This window comes from Carcharodon carcharias, chromosome 17 (assembly GCF_017639515.1).
Source record: "Carcharodon carcharias isolate sCarCar2 chromosome 17, sCarCar2.pri, whole genome shotgun sequence".
Classification (NCBI taxonomy): Eukaryota; Metazoa; Chordata; class Chondrichthyes; order Lamniformes; family Lamnidae; genus Carcharodon; species Carcharodon carcharias.
Window position 1 is genome coordinate 99201148 of NC_054483.1, and position 22383 is coordinate 99223530.

Here is a 22383-nt window from a genome sequence, read left to right on the forward strand (position 1 = left end):
TGATTTCATCCTTAACTAACAATGCCTCCCCACCTCCTTCTCCTTTTTGCCAGTCCATCATAAATATCGAGTGCCCTTGGATATTCAGTTCCCAGCCTTGGTCACCTTGCAGCCATGTCTCTGTAATCGCCATCATATTGTATCCATTTACATCTATTTGTGCTAATTCGTTTACCTTATTGCGAGTGCTTTGTGCATTCAGATATTGCCTTTAGACTTGCCTTTTTAACATTTTAGCACCTTTTTTTGTACTATGGCCCTATTTGCTGCTAGCCCTTGTTTCCTCTGCCTTCCACTTTTGCTTTCTACTTTTCTGTTTTCGTTCCTATCTTGTTTCCCTGCCTTGTGTGTCTCTGCTCAGATTCCTGTCCCCCTGCCAATCTAGTTTAAAAACCCTCCTGCACAATACTAGTGAATACCCCTGCGAGCTTCCAGTCCTGCTAGGGTGTAACGTGTCCAGCTTGTACAGGTTTCATCTTCCGCAGAATCAGTCCCAATGCCTCAGGAATCTAAATCCCTCCCTCCTACACCACCTCTGCAGCCACACATTCATCCAGTCTATTCTCCTATTCCTGATATGGCTAGCACGTGGCACTGGGAGTAATCCTGAGATTGCTACCTTTGAGGTCCACCTTTTTAATTTATTTCCTAGCTCCCTATATTCTGCTTTCAGGACCTCATCCCACTTTTTACCTATATTGCTGGTACCAATATGGACCACGCCCTCTGGCTGTTCACCCTCCCCCTTCAGAACGTCCTGCAGCCGCTTAGTGACATCCTTGACCCTGGCACCAGGGAGGCAACATACATCCTGGTGTCATGGCTGCGGCCGCAGAAATTTCTATCTATTCTACTTACGATAGAAGCCCCTTTTCACCATTGCTCTCCCACTCTTTCACCCACCCCCCTCCCCCTGCACAGCTGAGCCACTTGGTCCCATGGACTTGGGTCTTGTTGCATTCCCCTGAGGGACCCAGGGGACTCCTGCACTACCTGCTTAGTGCTTTTACTCTGTCTGGCAGTCACCCATTCTCTTTCTGTTTGTGCACTCTTTACCTGTGGTGTGACCACCTCACTGTACATGCTATCCACGAAGATTTCATCCTTGTGCTTGCTCCACAGTGATTCCAAGTGCAGCTCCAGCTATGAAACACGGATTTCAAGTTGCTGCAGCTGGAGACAGTTCCTGCACACATGGTCACCCTGGACACTGGAAGTGTCCCTGCCTTACCACATCACACATGAAGAGCATTCAACTTGGCCGAGCTGCCCTGCCATGACTTAACTTTAACTTACTCCCTTTTCTTTTACTTCCTCTAGTTTAGAGGATATTGCGGACAGAAGAAATACTTATCAAGTCCTACTTACCAAGGCTGCTACTCTTCTTGCTGAGGAAAGGTAGAAAACGAAAGGACCACCTCTTTCCCTCTTGACTAAACTCCCTCTCTCACCAAGCTCCAACTGAAGCGCTCTAATGCAGCCCAAAGCAGCACTCCAGTGCAGACAAAAGCAATACTGTAGATGGCCTGCTTTTACGCTGTCTGAATCTAGCTTATGTAAACCTATTTAAGCCAGTTAACTAATTTACTAGCTGCAGCTACAAGCAGAGCCTGTATATCCCTGGACTAAAACTCACCTTCTCCGAGCCCAAAGAGAAACTTTTAGTTAGTTGCTAAATTAAACAAAGATTAGACTTCAGATAGAAACGAACCCTTAAAAATTCCCCTCTCCCCAAACTCCAACTGAAACACTCTAATGTAACCCAAAAGAGCACTCCAGTGCATTGGGTCCCTGGTGTCAGTTTAGGCACCTAATTGTGCATTGGATCAAATGGGCATTTTCCTCATTCAATCCTTGTTGGTGAGGTTAAATTGCAACCTACAATCATGCTTATCTGGCCTTTATGAAATCCTTTCAGCCTCTACTACAGCCAGAAATGATTGACTGAGAATGAAGTACCCTTGTGTTGATCCCTGGCAATGGGAACTTTTGTGTCTGGTCCTTCATTGTGCTTTGCATACCACTTTAATAGGGATTGAATGGAGATCTGCACCCCCTCTGTTCGTGTGCAGTGATGATATCTGATAATGAAATACTGCCCAGATGGCTGTAATTGAATAAAATTGTTGCCTCTAACTATTGCTCTGCCTGGGATCGAACAAACCTGTGACCTCTGGTATAGCGCAGCAGTGACATCTTGGATCTGTACTCTGGCTTGTCCTCATCCCATGGAGCAGCTATAATTCTTAGAGTCACAGGCAGAAAAGTGAGACCCTGGAATTATCTTATAATTTGAAACAGATCAGCAAGCAAGTTATCTGCTTGGAGAGCCTCACCTATTTAGACCCAGTGCTTCTGAAAAGCTGCAGATTTTCTCCTTCAGGCCTGCAGCTACAGTTGGTGACAGTTGGCTATTTTAAGTACTGTACTCCGGCCCTTGGTGATTAGAACTGCCCTCCATTAAATTAATGGCATTGGTGATTGAAGCAGGTTATCCAAATGCTTTCTGACTTTGTAAATGCACATCAGATATGGGAAACCCCTGCCCATAAGAATTCAGTGAGGAGTATAGGAGGGCATGCCTGGAGCAGCTACAACACAGGACTACTTGCATGCCAAGCAGCAAAAACAGCAAGTGAAAGACAGAGCTAAGCAACGCCACAACCAACAGAGCAGATCCAAGCTCTTTAGTCCTGCCACATCCAGTTGTGAATGTGGTGGACAATTAAATTACAGGAGGAGGGTCCACAAATGTCTCCATCCTCAATGATAGGGGAGCCCAGCATGAGTGCAAAAGATAATGCTGAAGCATTTGCAACCGCCTTCAGCCAGAAGTGCCAAGCAGATGATCTATCTCGGCCTCCTCCGGAGGACCCCAGCATCACAGGTGCCAGTCTTTAGCCAATTTGATTCACCCCATATAACATCAAGAAACGTCTGAAGGCACTGGATACTGTAAAGGCTATGGGCCCTGGAAACCTCCAGCCATAGTACTGAAGACTAATGCTCCAGAAATAGCCTGCACTTAGCCAAGCTGTTCCAGTACAGCTATAACACTGGCAGCCACCCAGCAATGTGGATAATTGCCCAGGTATGTCTTGCCCACAAAAAGCAGAACAAACCCAACCTGGCCAATTACTGTCCCATCAGTCTCCATTTGGGCATCAGCAAAGTGATGGAAAGTGTTGTCGACAGTGCTATCAAGCGGCACTTACTCAACAATACTCTGCTTACTGACACTCAGTTTGCATTCTACCATATCTACTCTTCAGTTCTTGACCTCATTACAGCTTTGGTCCAAATATGGACAAAAGGGCTGAACTCCAGACGTGAGGTGAGAGTGACTGCCCTTATCATCAAGGCAGCATTTGACTGAGTGTGGCATCAAGCAGCCCTAGCAAAATGAGTCACTGGGAATTAGGGGAAAGCACACCACTGGTTTGAATCGTACCTAGGACAAAGGAAGACGGCTGTGGTTGTTGGAGGTCATAATAGCATAAGAACGTAAGAAATAGGAACAGTAGATCATTTGGCCCCTCGAGCCTGCTCTGCCATTCAATAAGATCATGGCTGATCATCTTGTCTTTCGATTTCCAAATTCGCAGCTAACTCCGATAACCTTAGATTTTCATTAGGCAAGGGAACCTATCTACCTTTGCCTTAAAAACATTCAATGACTCCGCCTCCACCATCTTATGAGGCAGAGAATTCCAAAGTTGCACAACCCTCTGAGAGAAAAAAATTCTCCTCATCTCTGTCCTAAAGGGCGACCCCTAATTTTACAACAGTGCCCTCTAGTTCTGGACTCACCCACAACAGAAAACAGCCTTTCGGCATCCACCTTGTCAAGGCCATTCAGGATCTTGTATACTTCAATCAAATCACCCCTCACTCTTCCAAACTCTAGTGGAAACAAGCCCAGTCTATCCAACCTTTCCTCATAAGGCAACCCGCTCATTCCACTTATCAATCTAGTAAACCCCCTCTGAACTGCCTCTAATACATTTACATGCTTCCTTAAATAAGGGGACCAAAACTGCACACAGTATTTGAGGTGTGGCCTCACCAAAGCACTGTATAACTGAAGCATAACATCCTTTTATGTTCAACCCCTCTCGTAATAAAGGATAGCATTTCATTCTCCTTCTTTAATTACCTGCTGCACCTGCATACTAATTTTTTGTGACTCGTGTACTAGAGCACCTAGATCCTTCTGCACCTCAGAATTATGCAGCCATTCTCCATTTAAGTAATCCTCTCAGCCCCAGAACATCAGTGCAGGATTTCCTATCAATAATGTCCCAGGCCCAACAGCCTTCAGCAATGATCTTCTCTTCATCATAAGGTCAGAAGTGGGGATGTTCAATGATGATTGCACAATGATCAGCACCATTCGCGACTCCTCAGATAGTGAAGCAGTCTGTGGTGTCTGCATGCAGCAAGACCTGGATGACATTCAGGATTGGCTGATAAGTAGCAAGTAACATTCACACGACACAAGTGCCAGGGAATGATCGTCTCTAACAAGAGAGAATCCAGCCTTCTCCCCTTGACATTCAATGGCATTATCATTGCTGAACCCTCCACTATCAACATCCTGGGGGTTTTCCATTGACCAGAAACTGAACTGGACTAGCCATATAAATACTGTAGCTACAAGAGCAGGTCAAAGGCTGGGAATTTTGCAGCAAGTAACTCACCTCCTGACTCCCCAAAGCCTGTCCACCATCGACAAGTTACAAGTCAGGAGTGTGATGCGATACTCCCCACTTGCCTGGATGAGTGCAGCTGCAACAACACTCGAGAAGCTTGACACCTTCCAGGACAAAGCCCACTTGATGACACCTCATCCACAAACATTCACTTCCTCCACCACATGCTAGATCTTCTCCAAGCCACTCATCATCCTGACTTGGAAATATATCACCGTTCCTTCACTGTTGTTGGGTCAAAATCCTATAACTCCCTCCCTAACAGCACTGTGGATGTACCTACACCATGTGGACTGCAGAGGTTCAAGCTGGCACCACTTTCTCAAGGGCAGTTAGGGATGGGCAATAAATGCTGGCCTTGCCAGCAAGGTGCAAATCCCCTGAAAGAATAAAAAAAAATAATATTGTCATGACACCACATTAATCAATGTTCCTGATACCTGGAAAATTATCCTTAGAAAAGGTGAAACACCATTCTTGCTCTTAATAATAAAGTGGAGTTGGATGTTTTTTTTCTGAGATTGTCTAATGACCTTTCTTACTGGATTAATCTTTATAAATATTGCAGAAGGATTACTTTATTCAATGTCAGCCTGAGCTACCAATTGTATCCCATCAAGTTGTTTGACCAGTAATTTCCGATGGTGCATCTGCTGTGGAATGATATTTTCTCTTACCCTTTCCCTTTCCTTTGCCCCTCAGATTACTGAAGCAAACATGTGTTCGTGGAGTGAGAAACTCAATGCTGACCTCTCTGGGACCATGGATGGCAGTACCATGAAGAAATACCGACGTGAGGCCTACCACCGGTATGTAGCAGTGGATTGTTATACCTGAGAGAGGCCTACTTGAGTGTCTAGGCATTGGGTTTGTGTGTTGGGGAGCTGCAAGTGACTGATAGAGGCATGGGGCCAAATTAGGGAAGCCCATCCAGGTATCTAGGGATGGAGAAATTGGCTCATAGAGACCACTTAGTTTCAAACTAAGGTTTCAAGCCTGACCAAGCATCATTTAATATGCCTGAAATTAAACAATGCAGCCAGCTAGGTCCAAGAATGGGTGACCACGGGGCAAGTGGTCAGTAAGCACAGCGACAGTTGGAAGCTCAGGGCTGGATTTAGCAACGCTTTGCACCATTCATCTCGGCTCAGTATTCTGTGAGAAGAACAGATCCTCAGCATCCATTGGCTGCTGATTATTTTCTCTGCTAAACAAGCAAAAAAAGATAGCTAGGACCTAGACTATGATCTGGAGTAAAGCAATTGATCGCACAAGGGATGGTAATGTGGTGAGTTTGCATGATTGGGTATGTTACTGTGAGATTGTGGCCAATAGTAATTCTAATAGTATCTGAAGGTTATGTTGCTGAGGTTGAGCAGGCTTAAACCTGGGCTTTCAAAGGAAAAGAGTTTGATTTCAGGGTTAGCCAGTTCCATAGAAAAACTGCATGTGATGTAGGAGGGACAGGACCTGGAATGATATGAAATGCACTAGTGTTCACCCGTAATTCTTGCTACGATATGGTGGCATGGGTTCTGGAAGCCAGTGGTGAATCTGGACACCATGTGTCGGAGAGCAGGTGATTGTAGAGGAAGCCACAGCCCAGTCAATCCTGCTCTCTTTCCAATGTGCTCATGCGTTTACTGTCTAACATGGGTTATTGAGTTCTGATCAGAAACCCTCTCCCCTCTCTTACCTATGCATTGGGCTAATTGTAACACTGCTACAGGAGTCCTGCCTGAGAGCAGCTATCACTGCACAGACTGGGGAAGAAACTCAAAACTAAAAACAGAGAATACTGGAAATACTCTGCAGATCTGGCAGCATCTGTGGGGAGAGAAACAGAGGTAACATTTCAGGTGGTGACCTTTCATCAGAACCCTGAAACTTACTGGTCTCCGTTACCCCTCACTTTTTACAACTTGCCTATCACAGAAATATTTGTAATAACTTCTATTCAGTAATTTTATTAAAGAATGAGCAGCCATTCTAAGGGGTGTGCAAAGTGTTAAGTAGGAGTTAAGCTTTGGTTTTTGTGATGGAGATGCAATCCGATTAATCCTCTCTGTTGTACAGCCAAATGCACATTAAAACAAACCATTTTCAACCTTAATCTGAATTTAAATTTGCAAACTGTTGCTAGGGGTTTCTTTACAATGTAAGAAACAGAAACAGAAGTAGGCCATGCAACCCCTCGAGTCTGCTCCATTATAAATCCCTCTATGAATTATGTCCTGGTCTGGGTGACCCTATCATGAAGGCCAACTACAGTTGGATTTGTATAACAAAGAATGAAATCTGTCAGTCAGACATCTGATGTGTGTCAAATCAGTCTGGGATAAATACAGGTGGACCATTCCTCTGATAGAATTATATGTAAAGGTACAGCCTGGTGCCCCATTGATCCACATAAACCAGAAGGGGTAATACTCCACTCTTGTACTCCACTAAGTCAGCTAATTTCAGCTTTGGTGTGGGAGTGTGGAGTTATTGCTGAGTTGTAGGTTGCAACATGTGTGTGAGTGAGAGGTTAGCTCCATTCATGAAATCAATGTATCCACTATCTGGGCTTGCAGTGAAAGAACAGCTGGGTGTAATCTTGCGGCACCTGGTGACAGTAGAAACAGGAGAGAAGGCAATCCATATGAAGCATATGGTGGTGTGGTGTGTTTAGTACCCGGGATACAAGATCCGAAAAACCTTTCATATAAAAGAGTGTTGTTGTGTAAAACAGACAGTTGAGGATTATAAGATGTTATAACTCACTTAGCCAGATGATGAAGGATATAACTTGAGTATTTAGTTACAGAAACACACATTATATATCGTGCACCTCCAATCCAACCATGACAATTTGTCTGTTCCAAAATATATAATTACCAATAAAATAAACTAATAAACAAATAAACGAATGAACAAATTAAACACCCAATATACAATGAACATGAAACACTTAATGGAATCTCTCAAAACTCTGTTTCAGAGTAGGAAATTCATGGGATTTTTAGTGAGCTTGGATTAAAATGCCCTTGATTAAACCTCTTATCAGCCTGAGCAGCTCAACTGAAACACTTCACAGAGTTCAGTTTCTGTTTTCACTATAACTGCAGCTTGGTAGAAAAAATGTCGTAATCCCAGATCAACAGCAGGAAATGAAAGTTCTTCAGACAACATTAAGCAAATGGATCTCTATCTTGGTGCACATCAGGGTCTGACCTCTGCAACATTAGAGTAAGATGGATAAGAGATCACCATGATTGTGACATCTGTTGCACTGTATGGGCTGCTAGCTCGGGAGGTGCAGGGTTGCTCGGGCCTGGGAGGGGCGGGGGCGGGGACTTGGGGCCGCGCAGGCCAGCGTCTCGGATATGAGAGTTCCTACAGCTGCGCTTCACCATTTGGCAGCATACCAGGTGTGGAATTTCACTGGGACTATTTGGTTCCGTGACTTGAGGAGCTTGGCCGGGAGCTAGTGTACTTGATCACTGCCTTTTCCTCTTCATGGCACACCTAGCCTGCTGTTTAGGTCACAGGAATCGCAGCAGTCTGAAACTCCCGGGAGCTGATTGCCAAACTCTTGTTTTAATAGGCAAGACAGGAAGCTTCACTGAAAACTGATGCTGACAAAGAAACTCATGATGCTTCATATGGAACATACTTCACATCTTCCTTATTACCCGTCAGGTGGAAAACCTCGGCCTATCTGTCATTATCATTCCTAACCTCTTCATTTTTCACTTCTGTGCATTCATCCTTTCCTCACAGTCAATAATTTCCCTGGGCAGGATTCTTAGTTCTTTCTCCATCATATAGAAAATCAAGTCTCTTTTTCAAAGTACACACACCTCAAATTCGTAACCACCTTGTAACAAGTTCCTGATATGTGGGATTATCCATATTACCCCTCCACCTTTTCTCAAGGACATCCTCTCCCAGTGATTAGGTAGCCAGAACTCTAATTTCTCTCTCTCTCCTCTCTCATGGACTTTTTCCTCTTTCGATACTCTCGTTTCTCTTTTCGACTACACTCTTTCTCTTTCCCCTTTTTTTGCTCACTTATTTCCCCGGTAATGATGAGTTTGTTTTTCTTTTTTCAGAGTGTTTGTTAACCGTAGTTTGGCAATGGAGAAGATTAAATGCTTTGGATTTGACATGGACTACACCCTAGCAGGTGAGCAATGCTGGTTCTAATGGAATTCCTCAATATATTAAAAAAAATGGGTTTATTTGCTGAACTAAACTAAGTCACTGATCAGCTGCAGTGTATTTTACTATTACTTTCCCCGCCCCCCCAACATTTTTCCCTCCTGTCACTTCCAAGGCCTGAGAAGCACTGGCAGCTTCTAGAGGCCAGTCTTCATGTATGAACCTAGGCAGTGAGAGTTAACAGGCTACTCAACAGCAGTGGCCATCATAGCTGAGTGTGCCTGTTCTCCAATGACATTGACACAGAACAGGTTCCAGCAGGAGCCTGAATCCTGACTGATACCCTCCAACCCAGAGAAAACAGGGCACAATTATAACCCAAACTGCTGTTGTAACTGTTGGTTAAAGACCATTTTGATGTGGAATGGAATGCAGTGACCTCCCCAGGAACTGACATTTAAATGAAATAGACTGTTCCTTAAATCCAGAGATCAAGGTGGAGGAAACTAAACAAGTGGACAAACTAGATGAGCTGAATGCTTTACTTTTCTTGTTCCGATAAATATCGTAGGTCCAACAGTCTGAGTATGTTACACACCACAGCCACACCTCATCCAATATCAACGATCTTTCCACTCCCTAAAGCTGCCAACTTCTCCCAGATTGCTTTACGTTCACTAGCACCAGCTGTGCTATTTCCTAATTTCTTCCCGGCAAAGCCATTTGGATAAACTGCGCGCAGTGTTTCCTGCAGTGTCAGGGGATTTCAGACTCCGTTTTTGGAACTAGTGAAATGCAGGGGCCTCATTATTGGCAGAAACAGAGGACTCCATACAGGAGGAATGCTGGTATGTAGAGGTCTGTACTTGTGCTCAGATAGATCATAGCTTCAACCTAGTTAACCATATCACAATAGTAGATGACAATCTGACCTTGGTGTGGAGTACAATCATATTCATCCTAGAATAATTGCTGTCAGATGGCAGTCCATCTATGCTGCTTTCACAGCCACTTATGAACATAAGAATTTGGTGCAGGAGTAGGCCATCAGCCCCTCGAGTCTGCTCCGCCATTCAGTAAGACCTTGGCGGACCTGATTGTAACCTTTTGCCTGTCCCCGATAATGTTTCACCCCCATGTTTATCAAGAATCTATCTGCCTCTGCCTGAAAAATATTCAAAGACTCTGCTTCCACAGCCTTTTGAGGAGGACGGTTCCAAAGATACTCTACCCTCTGAGAGAAAACATTTCTCTTCATCTCTGTCATTATTCAGCGATGCCTTAATTTTAAACTGTGGGCCCTAGTTCAAGATTCTCACTCAGATAGAAACATCCTTTCCACATCCACCTGTCAAGACCCCTCAGAATCTTAAAGGTGTCATTCAAGTCGCCTGTTACACTTCTAAACTCTAGCAGCTACAAGCCTAGCCTGTCCAACCTTCCTTCATAAGACAGCTGCCCGTTCAAGGTATTAACCTAGTAAACCTTCTCTGAACTGCTTCCAATGCATTTACATCTTTCCTTAAATAAGGAGACCAATACTGTACACAATACTCCAGATGTGGTCTTACCATGCCCTATGTAACAGAAGCATAACCTCCCTGCTCTTGTAACTCTTTCGAGTACAAACACGTTTCCATCTGTTCCTATTCAGATGAAGTTACATTGTTTCATAGTTTGCCATTGTGAGATTTGTCCCTGCTCTTGTATTCAATCCCCCTTGCAATAAATGATAACGTTCTATTAGCTTTGCTAATTACTTGCTGCACCTGCATACTAACCTTTTGTGATTCATGCACTAGGACACCAGGATCCCTCAGAGCTCTGCAATCTCTTACCAATTAGATAACCTGTGTCTTTTTTATTTATCCTGCCAATATGGACATCCTCACATTTGCCCATTATACTCTATTTGCTAGATCTTTACCCACTCAACCTACCTATATCCTTTTGTAGCCTCCTTATGTCCTCTTCACAACTTACTTTCCTACCTATCTTTGTGTTGGCAGCAAATTTGGCAGCCATGCCATCAATCCCTTCATCCAAGTCATTTATATAAATCGTAAAAATTTGAGTCCCCAGCTCTGATCCCTGTGACACACCACTCGTTACATTCTGCCAACCAGAAAATGACCCATTTATGCCTGCTCTCCGTTTCCTGTTAGCTGGCCAATCTTCTGTCCATGCCAAATGTGACCCCCAACACCATGAGCTTTTATTTTCTGCAGTAACCTTTTGATGAGGCATCTTCTCAAATGTCTTCTGAAAATCTAAATACAGTACATTTACCGGACCCCCTTTATCCACAGCACATGTGGCTTCTTTAAAGAACCACAGTAAATTGGCTAAACATGATTTCCCTTTTGCAAATCCATGTTGACTCTGTCTGATTACCTTGAATTTATCTAAGCGCCCTGTTATAATGTCTTTAACAATAGCTTCTAACATTTTCCCAATGACAGATGTTAAACTAATTGGTCTATAGTTTCCTGCTTTCTGTCTCCCTCCCTTTTTGAATAAAGAGTTACATTACCTATTTTCCAATCTAATGGAACCTTCCCCGAATACAGTGAATTTTGAAAAATTAAAAACCAACGTATCAACTATCTCACTAGCCACTTCTTTTAAGACTCGGGGATGAAGTCCATCAGGACCTGGGGACTTGTCAACCGGCAGTTTAAACAATTTGCTCAGCACCAATTCCCTGGTGATTGTAAGTTTGTTGAGTTCCTTCCTTCTAATTCCTGACTTACAGCCATTCCTGGGATGTGACTTGTATCCTCGATAGTGAAGACTGATACAAAATACCTGTCAAATTGACCTGCCATCTCCTTATTTTCCATTATCAATTCTCCAGACTCGCTTTCTTTTGGATCAATGCTCACTTTGTTAGCTCTTTTCTATTATGAGTATCTACTCTATATTTCTAGATAGCTTTCTCTTGAACTCTAATTTTTCCGCCCTTATTATTCTTTTAGGTATTCTACGCTTTTTAAAATATTCTGTCCAATCTTCTGACCTGCCACCCACCTTTGAGCAATTATATGTTTATCTTTAAGTTTGATACTGCCTTTAACTTTTTTGGTTAACCACGGATGGTGGGTGCCCCCTTGAAATTTTTCTTCCTTGTTGGAATGTATCTGCTCTCTGTATTCTGAAATATTCCCTTGAATGTCTGCCACTGCATCTCTATTGACCTATCTCTTAACCTAAATTGCCAGTTCACTTCCGCTAGCTCTGCTTTCAAGCCCTCATAATTGCCCTTATTTAAGTTTAAAGTAGTAGTCTTGGATCCACTCTTCTCTCTCTCAAACTGAATGTAAAATTTAATCATATTATCACCTCTACCTAGGAGTGCCTTTACAATGAGATGATTAATTAATTCTATCTCATTGCACAATACCAGTATTGCCTGCAACCTGGTTGGCCCCAGAACGTGCTGATCTAAGAAATCCGGAAAACATTCTATGAATTTGTTATTTGCACTATCTTTGCCCACCTGAGTATTCCAGTCTATATGTATTAAAATCCCCCTTGATAAGCACCATACCCTTCTTACAAGCTCCCACTGTTTCTTCTTTGATACTTGTCCTACTGTGTTATTACTGTTAGAGGGCCTGTACACCACTCCCACAAGTGACTTCTTGCCTTTATTATTCCTCCTCTCTACCCAAACCACTTATATATCCTGCTTTCTGGAACTTAGGTCACCCTCCCTAATGTGCTAATACCATCATTAATTAACAGAGCCACCCTCCACCTTTTCCTAACTTCCTGTCCTTCCTAATTGTCACATACCCTTCAATATTCAGGTCCCAATCTATGTCATCTCGTAGTCATGTCTCTGTAATGGCTATCAGTTCAACTGTTTTGTTTTGCATGCTGCATGCATTTAGATACAGAGCCTTTAGTTTTGTCCTTTTATTATTTTTATGGCGTCTAGCCTTATCTGCTGATTTACTCTTAGATTTGTACTCTCTGTCCCTTCCTGTCACAGCCTGTTTATCATTTCCCATATTAGCACCCTTCTCCCTTGCCTTGTCTCTACTCATTGGCTTACCATATCATCCCAGTTTTGATCCATTGCCCCACTATTTAGTTTAAAACCTGCTCTAATTCCTTAGTTGTGCGGCTCGCGAGGACACCAGCCCCAGCACGGTTCAGGTGTAGACCATCCCAACAGTACAGCCCCCACTTTCCCCAATACTGTTGTTAGTGTCCCACAACCCACTTCTCCTACACCAGTCTTTGAGCCAGGCAATTATTTCTTTAATCTTATTTGCCCTATGCTAATTTGCATGTGGCTCAGATAATAATCCAGAGATTATTATGTTTGAGGCTCTGCTTCTTAATTTGGTACCTAACTCCTCATACTGACTATGCAGAACCTCCTTTTCGTCCTACTTATGTCATTGGCGCCTGCATTGACCAGGACAACTGGATCCTCCCCCTCCAACTGTATGATCCTCTCCAGCCCTGAGCAAATGTCCCACAACCTGGCACCGGGCAGGCAACACGGCCTTTTGGACTCTCGTTCGTTGCTGCAGAGGACAGTGTCAATCCCCCTCACTGTACTGTCCCCTACTACCACTACATTCCTTTTTGCTCTCCCTACTTGAATGGCTACTTGTACCACAGTGCCCATGGTCAGTCATCCAAATAAGCTGAAAGAACCTCAGGTCTATTGGACAGTTGCATAGGCTGATATTCCTGCTGCTGGGTCCCCTTACCAGCCTCACTCACAGTCACACCCTCTTGTCCCTGACCACTGACCAAATCAGAAGCCCCTATCCTCATGGGTGTGGCTGCCTCCTGGCACAAAGTGTCCAGGTAACTTTCCCCCTCCCTGATGTGTGGCACTCCGTTCAAGGCCACACACCACCTGACTTCATAGCCTTCAGGAGAAAAGAAAACCTCTCTGCAGTGAGAATGGGTATTGCTTCAACCAAAGGGTCAGCTGTGCTCGGTGTGTAGCACATTTGCTTCTGTGCCATAAAAACCACTTTACAGAGACCTATCATCCAGGCTAATGCTTCCAGTACATTACTGTGGGGGCGCTGTGCAGTCAACGGGTCAGTGTTGAGGGAGCACTGCACTTTTGGAGGTCAGTGTTGAGGGAGCACTGCACTTTTGGAGGGTCAGTGTTGAGGGAGCACTGCACTTTTGGAGGGTCAGTGTTGAGGGAGCACTGCACTTTTGGAGGGTCAGTGTTGAGGGAGCACTGCACTTTTGGAGGGTCAGTGTTGAGGGAGCACTGCACTTTTGGAGGGTCAGTGTTGAGGGAGCACTGCACTTTTGGAGGGTCAGTGTTGAGGGAGCACTGCACTTTTGGAGGGTCAGTGTTGAGGGAGCACTGCACTTTTGGAGGGTCAGTGTTGAGGGAGCACTGCACTTTTGGAGGGTCAGTATTGCGGGAGCACTGCACTGTCGGAGGGTCAGTATTGAAGGAGCACTGCACAGTTGGAGGGACAGTGTTGAGGGAGCACTGCACAGTTGGAGGGTCATTATTAAGGGAGCGCTGCACAGTCGGTGGGTCAGTACTGAGAGAGTGCTGCAATTCAGAGGGTGAGTATTGAGGGATCCCCACACTGTCATAGAGGCAGTACTGAGGAGTGCTGCACTGTCGGATTTTCAGTACTGAGGGAACGCTGCACTGTTGGAGGAACAGTACTGAGGGCCCACAAAACTATTTTGAAGAAAAGTGGGGGAGTTCTCCCTGATGTCCTGGCCAGCATTTATCCCTCATCCAATGTAACTAAGCAGCAGATTATCTTGTCAATATCACATTGCTGTTTATGGGACTTTGCTGTGTGCATATCCAACTGCCGTGTTTCCTGCAATAGTGAGGGGAGACACTGGAGTACTGGTAATGTTACTGGACTAGTTATTCAGAGGTCCAGGCTAATGATGTGGGGAACACTGGTTCAAATCTTACAATGCCAGCTGGTGTAATTTAAATTTAATTAATAAATCTGGAGTATAAAGCTAGTCACAGTAATAGTGATCATCAAACTATCATTGATTGTCATAAAACCCATCTGGTTCACTCATGTCCCTTAGGGAAGAGATTCTGCCATCCTTACCCAGTCTGGCCTACATGTGATTCCAGACCCACAGCAATGTTGTTGACTTTTAACTGCCCCCTGAAATGGCCTAGCAAGCCACTCGGTTCAAGGGCAATTAGGAATGGGCAACAAATAGTGGCCTTGCTAGTAACGCCCACAACCCATGAAAGAAAATATGTGACAATATTTTAAAGGTGCTTTGTTGGCTTTAAAGCACTTCGGTTGTGAAAGATGCTATAGAAATGCAGGTCATTCTTCTCAAGTTGAGGCTCTCATGGTTGACTTGCATTAGACACATGGACTGTTGGCTTGGTCCTGTGGCAAAAATGTCTTTGCTACATTTTGACAGCCTGGTGTTGACTGTGGGGTCCAGCTGGGTGGTAAAAGCACTCTCAAAATGTAGCCTGTCATTATCAACTTACAGACGTCTTAATAACAAGAAATAATATCCTGCGTTATCTGGCTGCCTTTGGGTTGTGTAACACACAGCTGCTGTCTCCAGCATAGAGGATCAAATCCTCTGTCACAAAATGGTAAAACCAACACACATTTTCTCTGCGTTAAATATCCTGAAACTCATTGAAAACCTGAAACTCTCAGCATATTTAGATATATTTAACCTGCAGTAACAACTCAGGAAGACCCTTCGAAAGATGTTTTCATGTTTGAAGTTTGATTTGTTTTTATTTTCTCCTTGCCTGCCTTTTGCTGGAATGTAGTTACGCAGGGATTGGTTACTGTTGCTGTTATTCATGTGTGAGCTTTGATTGTGAATGTTGGCTGGATATTTAACTTTGAATGGCATTGCAGCCAGGTACACTCAAGCCCATACCCAACTCTCACTGTCCAACAGAAATCATTGAATACTCATCAGCTGTGGGAATCAGTCCTGGCTGATTTATTTTTCCCTGTCCCTTGCCAAGAGGCCACTGAGTCCAATTGTAATACTCCAGCTGTGATCTTCATCAGCTCATCAGAAATAGGAGTCGAAGTAGGCCATTTGGCCCATTGAGCCTGCTGTGCCATTCAATAAGATTATGGCTGATCTGATTATGGTCTTAACTTCACTTTCTTGCATCTCCCCCATAACCCTCAGCTCCCTTGTCAGTCAAGAATCTGTCTAACTCAGCCTTGAATGTATTCAATGACCCAGCCTCCACTGCTCTCTAGGGTGGAGAATTTCAAAGACTAACGACCCTCTGAGTGAAGAAATTTCTCATCTCCGTCTTAAGTGAGAGACCCCTTAGTTTTAACTTTGTCCCTCTCGTTCTAGATTTCCCCCATGAGGAAGCATCCTGTCAGCATCTACCCTGTCAAACCTCCTTAGAATCTTATGTTTCAATAAGATCACCTCTCATTCTAATGAACTCCAATGAGCTTAGGCCCAACTTTACAGCCTTGAATATATTCAATGACCCAGCCTCCACTGCTCTCTGGGCTGGAGAATTCCAAAGACTAACGTCCCTCTGAATGAAGAAATTTCTCATCTCCGTCTTAAGTGAGAGACCCCTTAGTTTTAAATTTGTCTATCTTGTTCTAGATTTCCCCCATGAGGAAACATCCTGTCAGCATCTACCCTGTCAAGCCCCCTTAGAATCTTATGTTTCAAAAAGATCACCTCTCATTCTAATGAACTCCAATGGGTATTGACCCTTTCTTCATATGACAACTCCTTCATCCCAGGAATCAGCCTAGTGCACCTTCTCTGAACTGCTTCGGATGCAATATATCCCTCCTTAAGGAGACCATACTGTACACAGTACTCCAAGTGTGATCTCAACAATGCCCTGTACAGTTGTAGCAAGGCTTTCCTACTTGTATACTCCATCCCCTTGCAATAAATGACTACATTCCATTTGCCTTCCTAATTACTTGCTGTACCTACATACTAACTTTTTGTAAATCATGTACAAGGGCACCCAGATCCCTCTGCACTAGAATTCTGTAATCTCTCTCCATGAAATAATATTCTGCTTTGCTATTCTTCTTGCCAAAGTGGACAACCTTATATTTTCCCACATTACATTCCACCTGCCAATTTTTTGCCTGCTCAGTAAACCTATCCATACTCCTGTGCAGACTCTTTGTATCTTCACATAACTTGGTCTTCTACTTTGTGTCATCTGCAAATTTGGGTACAGTGTAGTCTGTGCCTTCACCCGTCAATAATGTAGATTGTAAATAGTTGAGGCCCCGGCACTGATTCCTGTGACACTCCACTATTTACGGTTTGCCATTTGACCTATTTATCCCGACTCTGTTTCCTGTTGGGTAGCCAATCTTCTAACCTTGCAAATATATCACCCCCAACATCATGAACTGCTAATTTGTGCAATAACTTTTTATGTGGCATCTTATCTAATGTCTTTTGGAAATCCAAATACACTACATCTACTTGTTTTGGATTTCCAGCATCCGCAGTTTTTTGCTTTTATATTACACTACATCTACTGTTTCTCCTGTATTCAGCCTGCTTCTTACACCCTCAAAGAACTTGAATAAATTTGTCAACCACGATTTCCCTTTCAGAAAACCATGTTGATTCTGCCTGATTGTATTATGATTTTCTAAGTGGCCTGCTACTATCTTCTTAATAATGGATTCTAGCATTTTCCCAATGATAGGCTAACTGGCCTATGGTTTCCTGCTTTCTTTCTCTCTTTCTTAAATAGTGGTGTTACCTTTGCGTTTTTTCAACTTGCTGGGACCTTTCTAGAATCTAAGGAATTTTGAAAGATTACAACCATGCATTCACTAACTTTGCAGTCACTTCCTTTAAGATCCTTTTTGCAGGGCATCAGGTCCAGGGGACTTGTCAGTGCCTCGAGCTGTAGATACCTATTGCAGATGTGGTTGCCGTGGATCACACTGGGTGTCCACGTGCGCAACATATCACCTGCCCTGCCATCTTTATTGTTTTTAATTTAAACTAGTTAGGTTTTAAGTTTAGAAATATCACTCAACTATTGTTTAACTTTATACTGAGTAGTTAAATTAGTTAAGCTATAAATTGAATGCAGTACTTTTATCTCCCCGATATTGATTTAAACTGCTGCCCACATTTAGCGAGATAAAGTCTTAACAACTCACCAATCACATACCTGTTCATCTAATTGTAACCTTGAAGATTCACTAACTTCTGAAGGCTGAAAAAAAGATAAAACGCAGCAACTCCTTCCCTCTCTGCACCAAATGCGGATGACACGAAAATTGGTGGGGTGGTAAATAGTGAGGAGGATAGCCTTAGATTACAGGAGGATATAGACAGGCTGGTCAGATGGGCTGATCAGTGGCAAATGGAATTTAATCCGGATAAGTGTGAGGTGATGCACTTGGGCAGGACAAACAAGGCACGGGAGTACATGATAAATGGTAGGACCCTGGGAAGTACCGAGGATCAGGAGGTCCTTGGTGTGAATGTCCACCGGTCCCTTAAGGTAACTGGACCGGTAGATAAGATGGTTAAGAAGGCATATGAGATACTTGCCTTTATTAGCCGAGGCATATAATATAAGAGCAGGGAGGTTGTGCTGGAACCGTATAAAATGCTGGTTAGGCCACAGCTAGAGTATTGCATGCGGTCCTGGAATCCGCCTTATAGGAAGGATGTAATTGCACTAGAGAGAGTGCAGAGGAGATTTACCAGGATGTTGCCTGGGCTGGAGAGTTTTAGTTATGAGGAGGGATTGCATAGACTGGGGTTATTTTCCCAGGAGCAGAAGAGATTGAGGGGGGACATGATTGAGGTGTATAAAATTATGAGGGGCATAGATAGGGTAGACAGGAAGGAACTTTTCCCCTTGGTGGAGGGATCAATAACCAGGGGGCATAGACTTAAGGTAAGGGGCAGGAGGTTTAGAGGGGATGTGAGGGAGAATTTTTTCACCCAGAGGGTGGCGGGAATCTGGAACTCTCTGCCTGAAAGGGTGGTAGAGGCAGAAACCCTCATAACATTTAAGAAGTATTTGGATGTGTACTTGGGATGCCATGGCATACACGGCCTAGACCTGGAAAATGAGATTAGAGTAGTTAGGTACTTGTTTGACCGGTGCAGACTCGATGGGCCGAAGGACCTTTTTCTGTGTTGTAGACCTTTATGACTCTATGACTGTATGACAAATTCCCCCCCGCATCAAATCCCAAAGTTAGCCCTCATGCTTAATGGCATTCTGTGCTTCCATATTCTGTGCGATAGCAAAACCTGTCTACTCTTATAGAGAGCTGATGACTCACACCTAAGCTGCAACTGTTCAGTCAGAATCTTTCTACTGTCATTAACAGCTATTCATTTTCAGCTGATTTTCACTTAACTGCCAATGCTTGGCAGTTTCTGTTAACTAGGCTCCTTAACTAGTTCAAAGCAAAATACTGCAAATGCTGGAAATCTAGAACAAAAACAAAAATACCTGGAAAAACTCAGCAGGTCTGACAGCATCTGCGGAGAGGGATACAGCTAACGTTTTGAGTCCGAATGACTCGATGTAGAATTATGTAATAGTAGAATCTGATGAAGAGTCATTCGGACTCGAAACGTTAACTGTATCCCTCTCCGCAGATGCTGTCAGACCTGAGTTTTTCCAGGTATTTTTGTTTTTGTCCTTAACTAGTTTGCTGTTTTAAAGATCTAAGTCAGAGTCTGACTGCTAATCTAAATTATAACTTGAGAAAAACTTAGAGAGACTCCCATTTGCACCAAGTTCCCAAGTTAGAACTCATACCTCATTGCACTCAGGCTTTCTCACTCTGCTCCCACACTGGATAAAATCAGCTGATCTAGATCAGAGATAGAACACGGGAACCTTAATTCATATTGTTTAAGCGAACACTACACTTGCTCACTGAGCTACGGTGGAGGCCAGGTTACTTGTTTTAAACAGGTGACCCAGAACTGTGCATGTTTGTTCATAGTTATTTCATGCTGATTACTGAGCCAAGGGCCCAGCCCCTGAACTGTCTTCAGGCTTAGCAACTTGGCAGATGTTTGCAAACCAGATTTAATTTAATAGCAGCCAAGCTACTTTATGAAGTTTGACCAGAAATCTGGCGTTGACACCCGAGGGAACTGCAAAATAGAAGCTCCAAACCCACATCTCCTCAAAGACTGATGAGTTGGAGGAAGGAGGGTAATAGTGTGGTCACTAACTGGGGTCAAGAGGGTGTGACTCGGGGTGTGACACTTTTTTAAAGATTCATTCATGGGATGTGGGCTTTGCTGGCTGGGCCAGCATTTATTGCCCATCCCCAGTTGCCCTTGTGAAGGTGGTGGTGAGCTGCCTTCTTGAGCCACTGCAGTCCTTGTGGTGTAGGTACACCCATAGTGCTGTTAGGGAGGGAGTTCCAGGATTTTGACTCAGTAACAGTGAAGGAGCGGTGATATATTTCCAAGTCAGGATGATGGGGAACTTGCAGGTGGTGGTGTTCCCATCTATCTGCTGCTCTTGTCCTTCTAGATGGTACTGGTCATGGGTTTGGAAGGTGCTGTTGAAGGAGTCTTGGTGAGTAAAGAGGGTGAGATACAGTGTGGTCACTAGCTGGGGTCAAGAGGGTGTGATACAGTGTGGTTACTAACTGGTGTCCATTGTCCACAGTTCAAACTGTTCAGCTACTTGCCAGAGAATGATGACCATGTGGATCAATTCAGAAGGCAGCAGCTAGTTTTGTCAAAAGAAGGAATTAAGGGTTCTAGCAGATAAAATCCAAAGATTGTTCCAGTCTAGGATCATCATAGCATTGATATTATTTAACACTATTATATTTAATGGCTGAGAAGTGAGAATAGATCTCTCAAGATGTGCCTTGAGCAAAGAAGAATTGAGTGGGTCAGGTGACTGTGTGGTGGAGAGCTTGTAAAATGGAAATTTTAAGAGTTTGGCGCACTTGCTGCTTGTGGCTGTTTCTACTCTGAGAAGTGAGTAGAACTGACTGTATTTTTTATTCATTCATGGGATGTGGGCTTTGCTGGCTGGGCCAGCATGTATTGCCCATCCCTAGTTGCCCTTGAGAAGGCAGTGGTGAGCTCCCTTCTTGAACCGCTGCAGTCCATGTGGTGTAGGTACACCCACAGTACTGTTAGGGAGGGAGTTCCAGGATTTTGACCCAGTGACAGTGAAGGCACGGTGAGATGTTTCCAAATCAGGATGGATAGTGGCTTGGAGGGGAACAATGTTGAGAGTGGAGTGCCAACTGTCCCACCTCTGATATGTGAGCTCCTCTCTCCTGATCAGAGAGTGCATGTCACAGGTGTGACCTTGATTGAACCTTTCTGTTGAAAGGGAGAAGCTGCACTTGAGCTGAGTGGCTTCTCACAGGACAAAAACAAGGACAGAAAGAAAAGCCACAGGCCATAGATTTTAAAATAATTGTCAAGAACTTGGGGGGAAATGAGAAATTTCTACAGTGGGGTTAAGATCCCGAACATACTACATGAGGGTAGTGGAAGCACATTCCATGAGAATTTTTAAAAGGCAATTGGACACATACTGAAGAGGATGAATTTGAAGGACAATGAGTAAAGAGCAGGTGAATGGAATTAAATTGGATAGCTCTTACAAAGATCCGGTACAGGCAGGATGGGCCCAAATGGCCTGCCCCTGAGATGTAGGACCCTGTGATTTTAAACTGAGCTTCCTGTCTCAGCTGGGAAATGGTTTTACTCTGCTGCTCAGAACTATACAGAATAGAGGTTTTTCCCAGCATATGCTGTCTTAGAGGAAATACCTACCGGGGGAGGCAGCATGGGGTTACTCTTGATTTCAGCATCGAGGAGTTAGCAATGGTGTGGAAATGAGCTGGGGTATGGACAGAAGCTGGCATTTCAGTGTGGTACTGACTGGGTAATGCAGTGTTTGCAGTACTGTCCTTCAGATGATTAAACTGAGATTAGATTCTAAAATAAAAATAAAAAGATTCTACCTGCCTGTTCGGGTGTATGTAAAGGATCCCTTTGCACTCAAAGAGCAGGGAGGTTCCTGACCAATATCCTTGACTCAACCAAAGCCACCCAGCCTATGTGGCTATTGATTTGAATACCCTTTGGGGGACCTTGCTATGTCCAATTTGACTCTGCTGTGTTGGTCTTACAATCAGTGATTGCCCTTCAAAAGTAACTTATTGATTGTACAGTGATTTGGGATGTGATAAGAGTCTGTATTAATACAGCCTGTGGGTTTGGATTGGATGCCTGTTTTACACATCGCCTGATTTTACGCTTTGTTGCTAGTTTAAATTAAAATTATGGCTGTCCTTTGTCCCTCTCTGTCATTTTTGTGTCTTGTGTCTGTCTGTGGTCTGTGTTTCTCTCATACTATGTCTCTCTCTCTCTCTGATGGTGTGTTTCTTTTTCACTCTTGCTGGGTCTGGGCCTCGCTCTCAGCATGTATCAGACTGGTAAATGTTGGGAATTGGTGACCCACAGGAATCGGTCATGGTTTACAGTAATGATTTGGCTTGTGCAATCAGGT

General features: G+C 43.8%; 1 protein-coding gene across 3 annotated transcripts in view; it reads left to right on the forward strand.

Annotated features, from left to right (window-relative positions):
* nt5c2a (5'-nucleotidase, cytosolic IIa) overlaps positions 1–22383 on the forward strand; it is a 106439-nt gene that overhangs the window by 24196 nt on the left and 59860 nt on the right. For 2 of the 3 annotated variants that reach the window (XM_041209794.1, XM_041209795.1), the window contains exons 3-4: positions 5415–5521; positions 8810–8883. In XM_041209794.1, the coding sequence (XP_041065728.1) occupies positions 5430–5521; positions 8810–8883 (166 nt within the window). In that variant the 5' untranslated portion in view covers positions 5415–5429. Of the gene's footprint in view, positions 1–1374; positions 1399–5414; positions 5522–8809; positions 8884–22383 lie in introns of those variants that run through there. The other variant, XM_041209797.1, reaches the window with a different exon arrangement.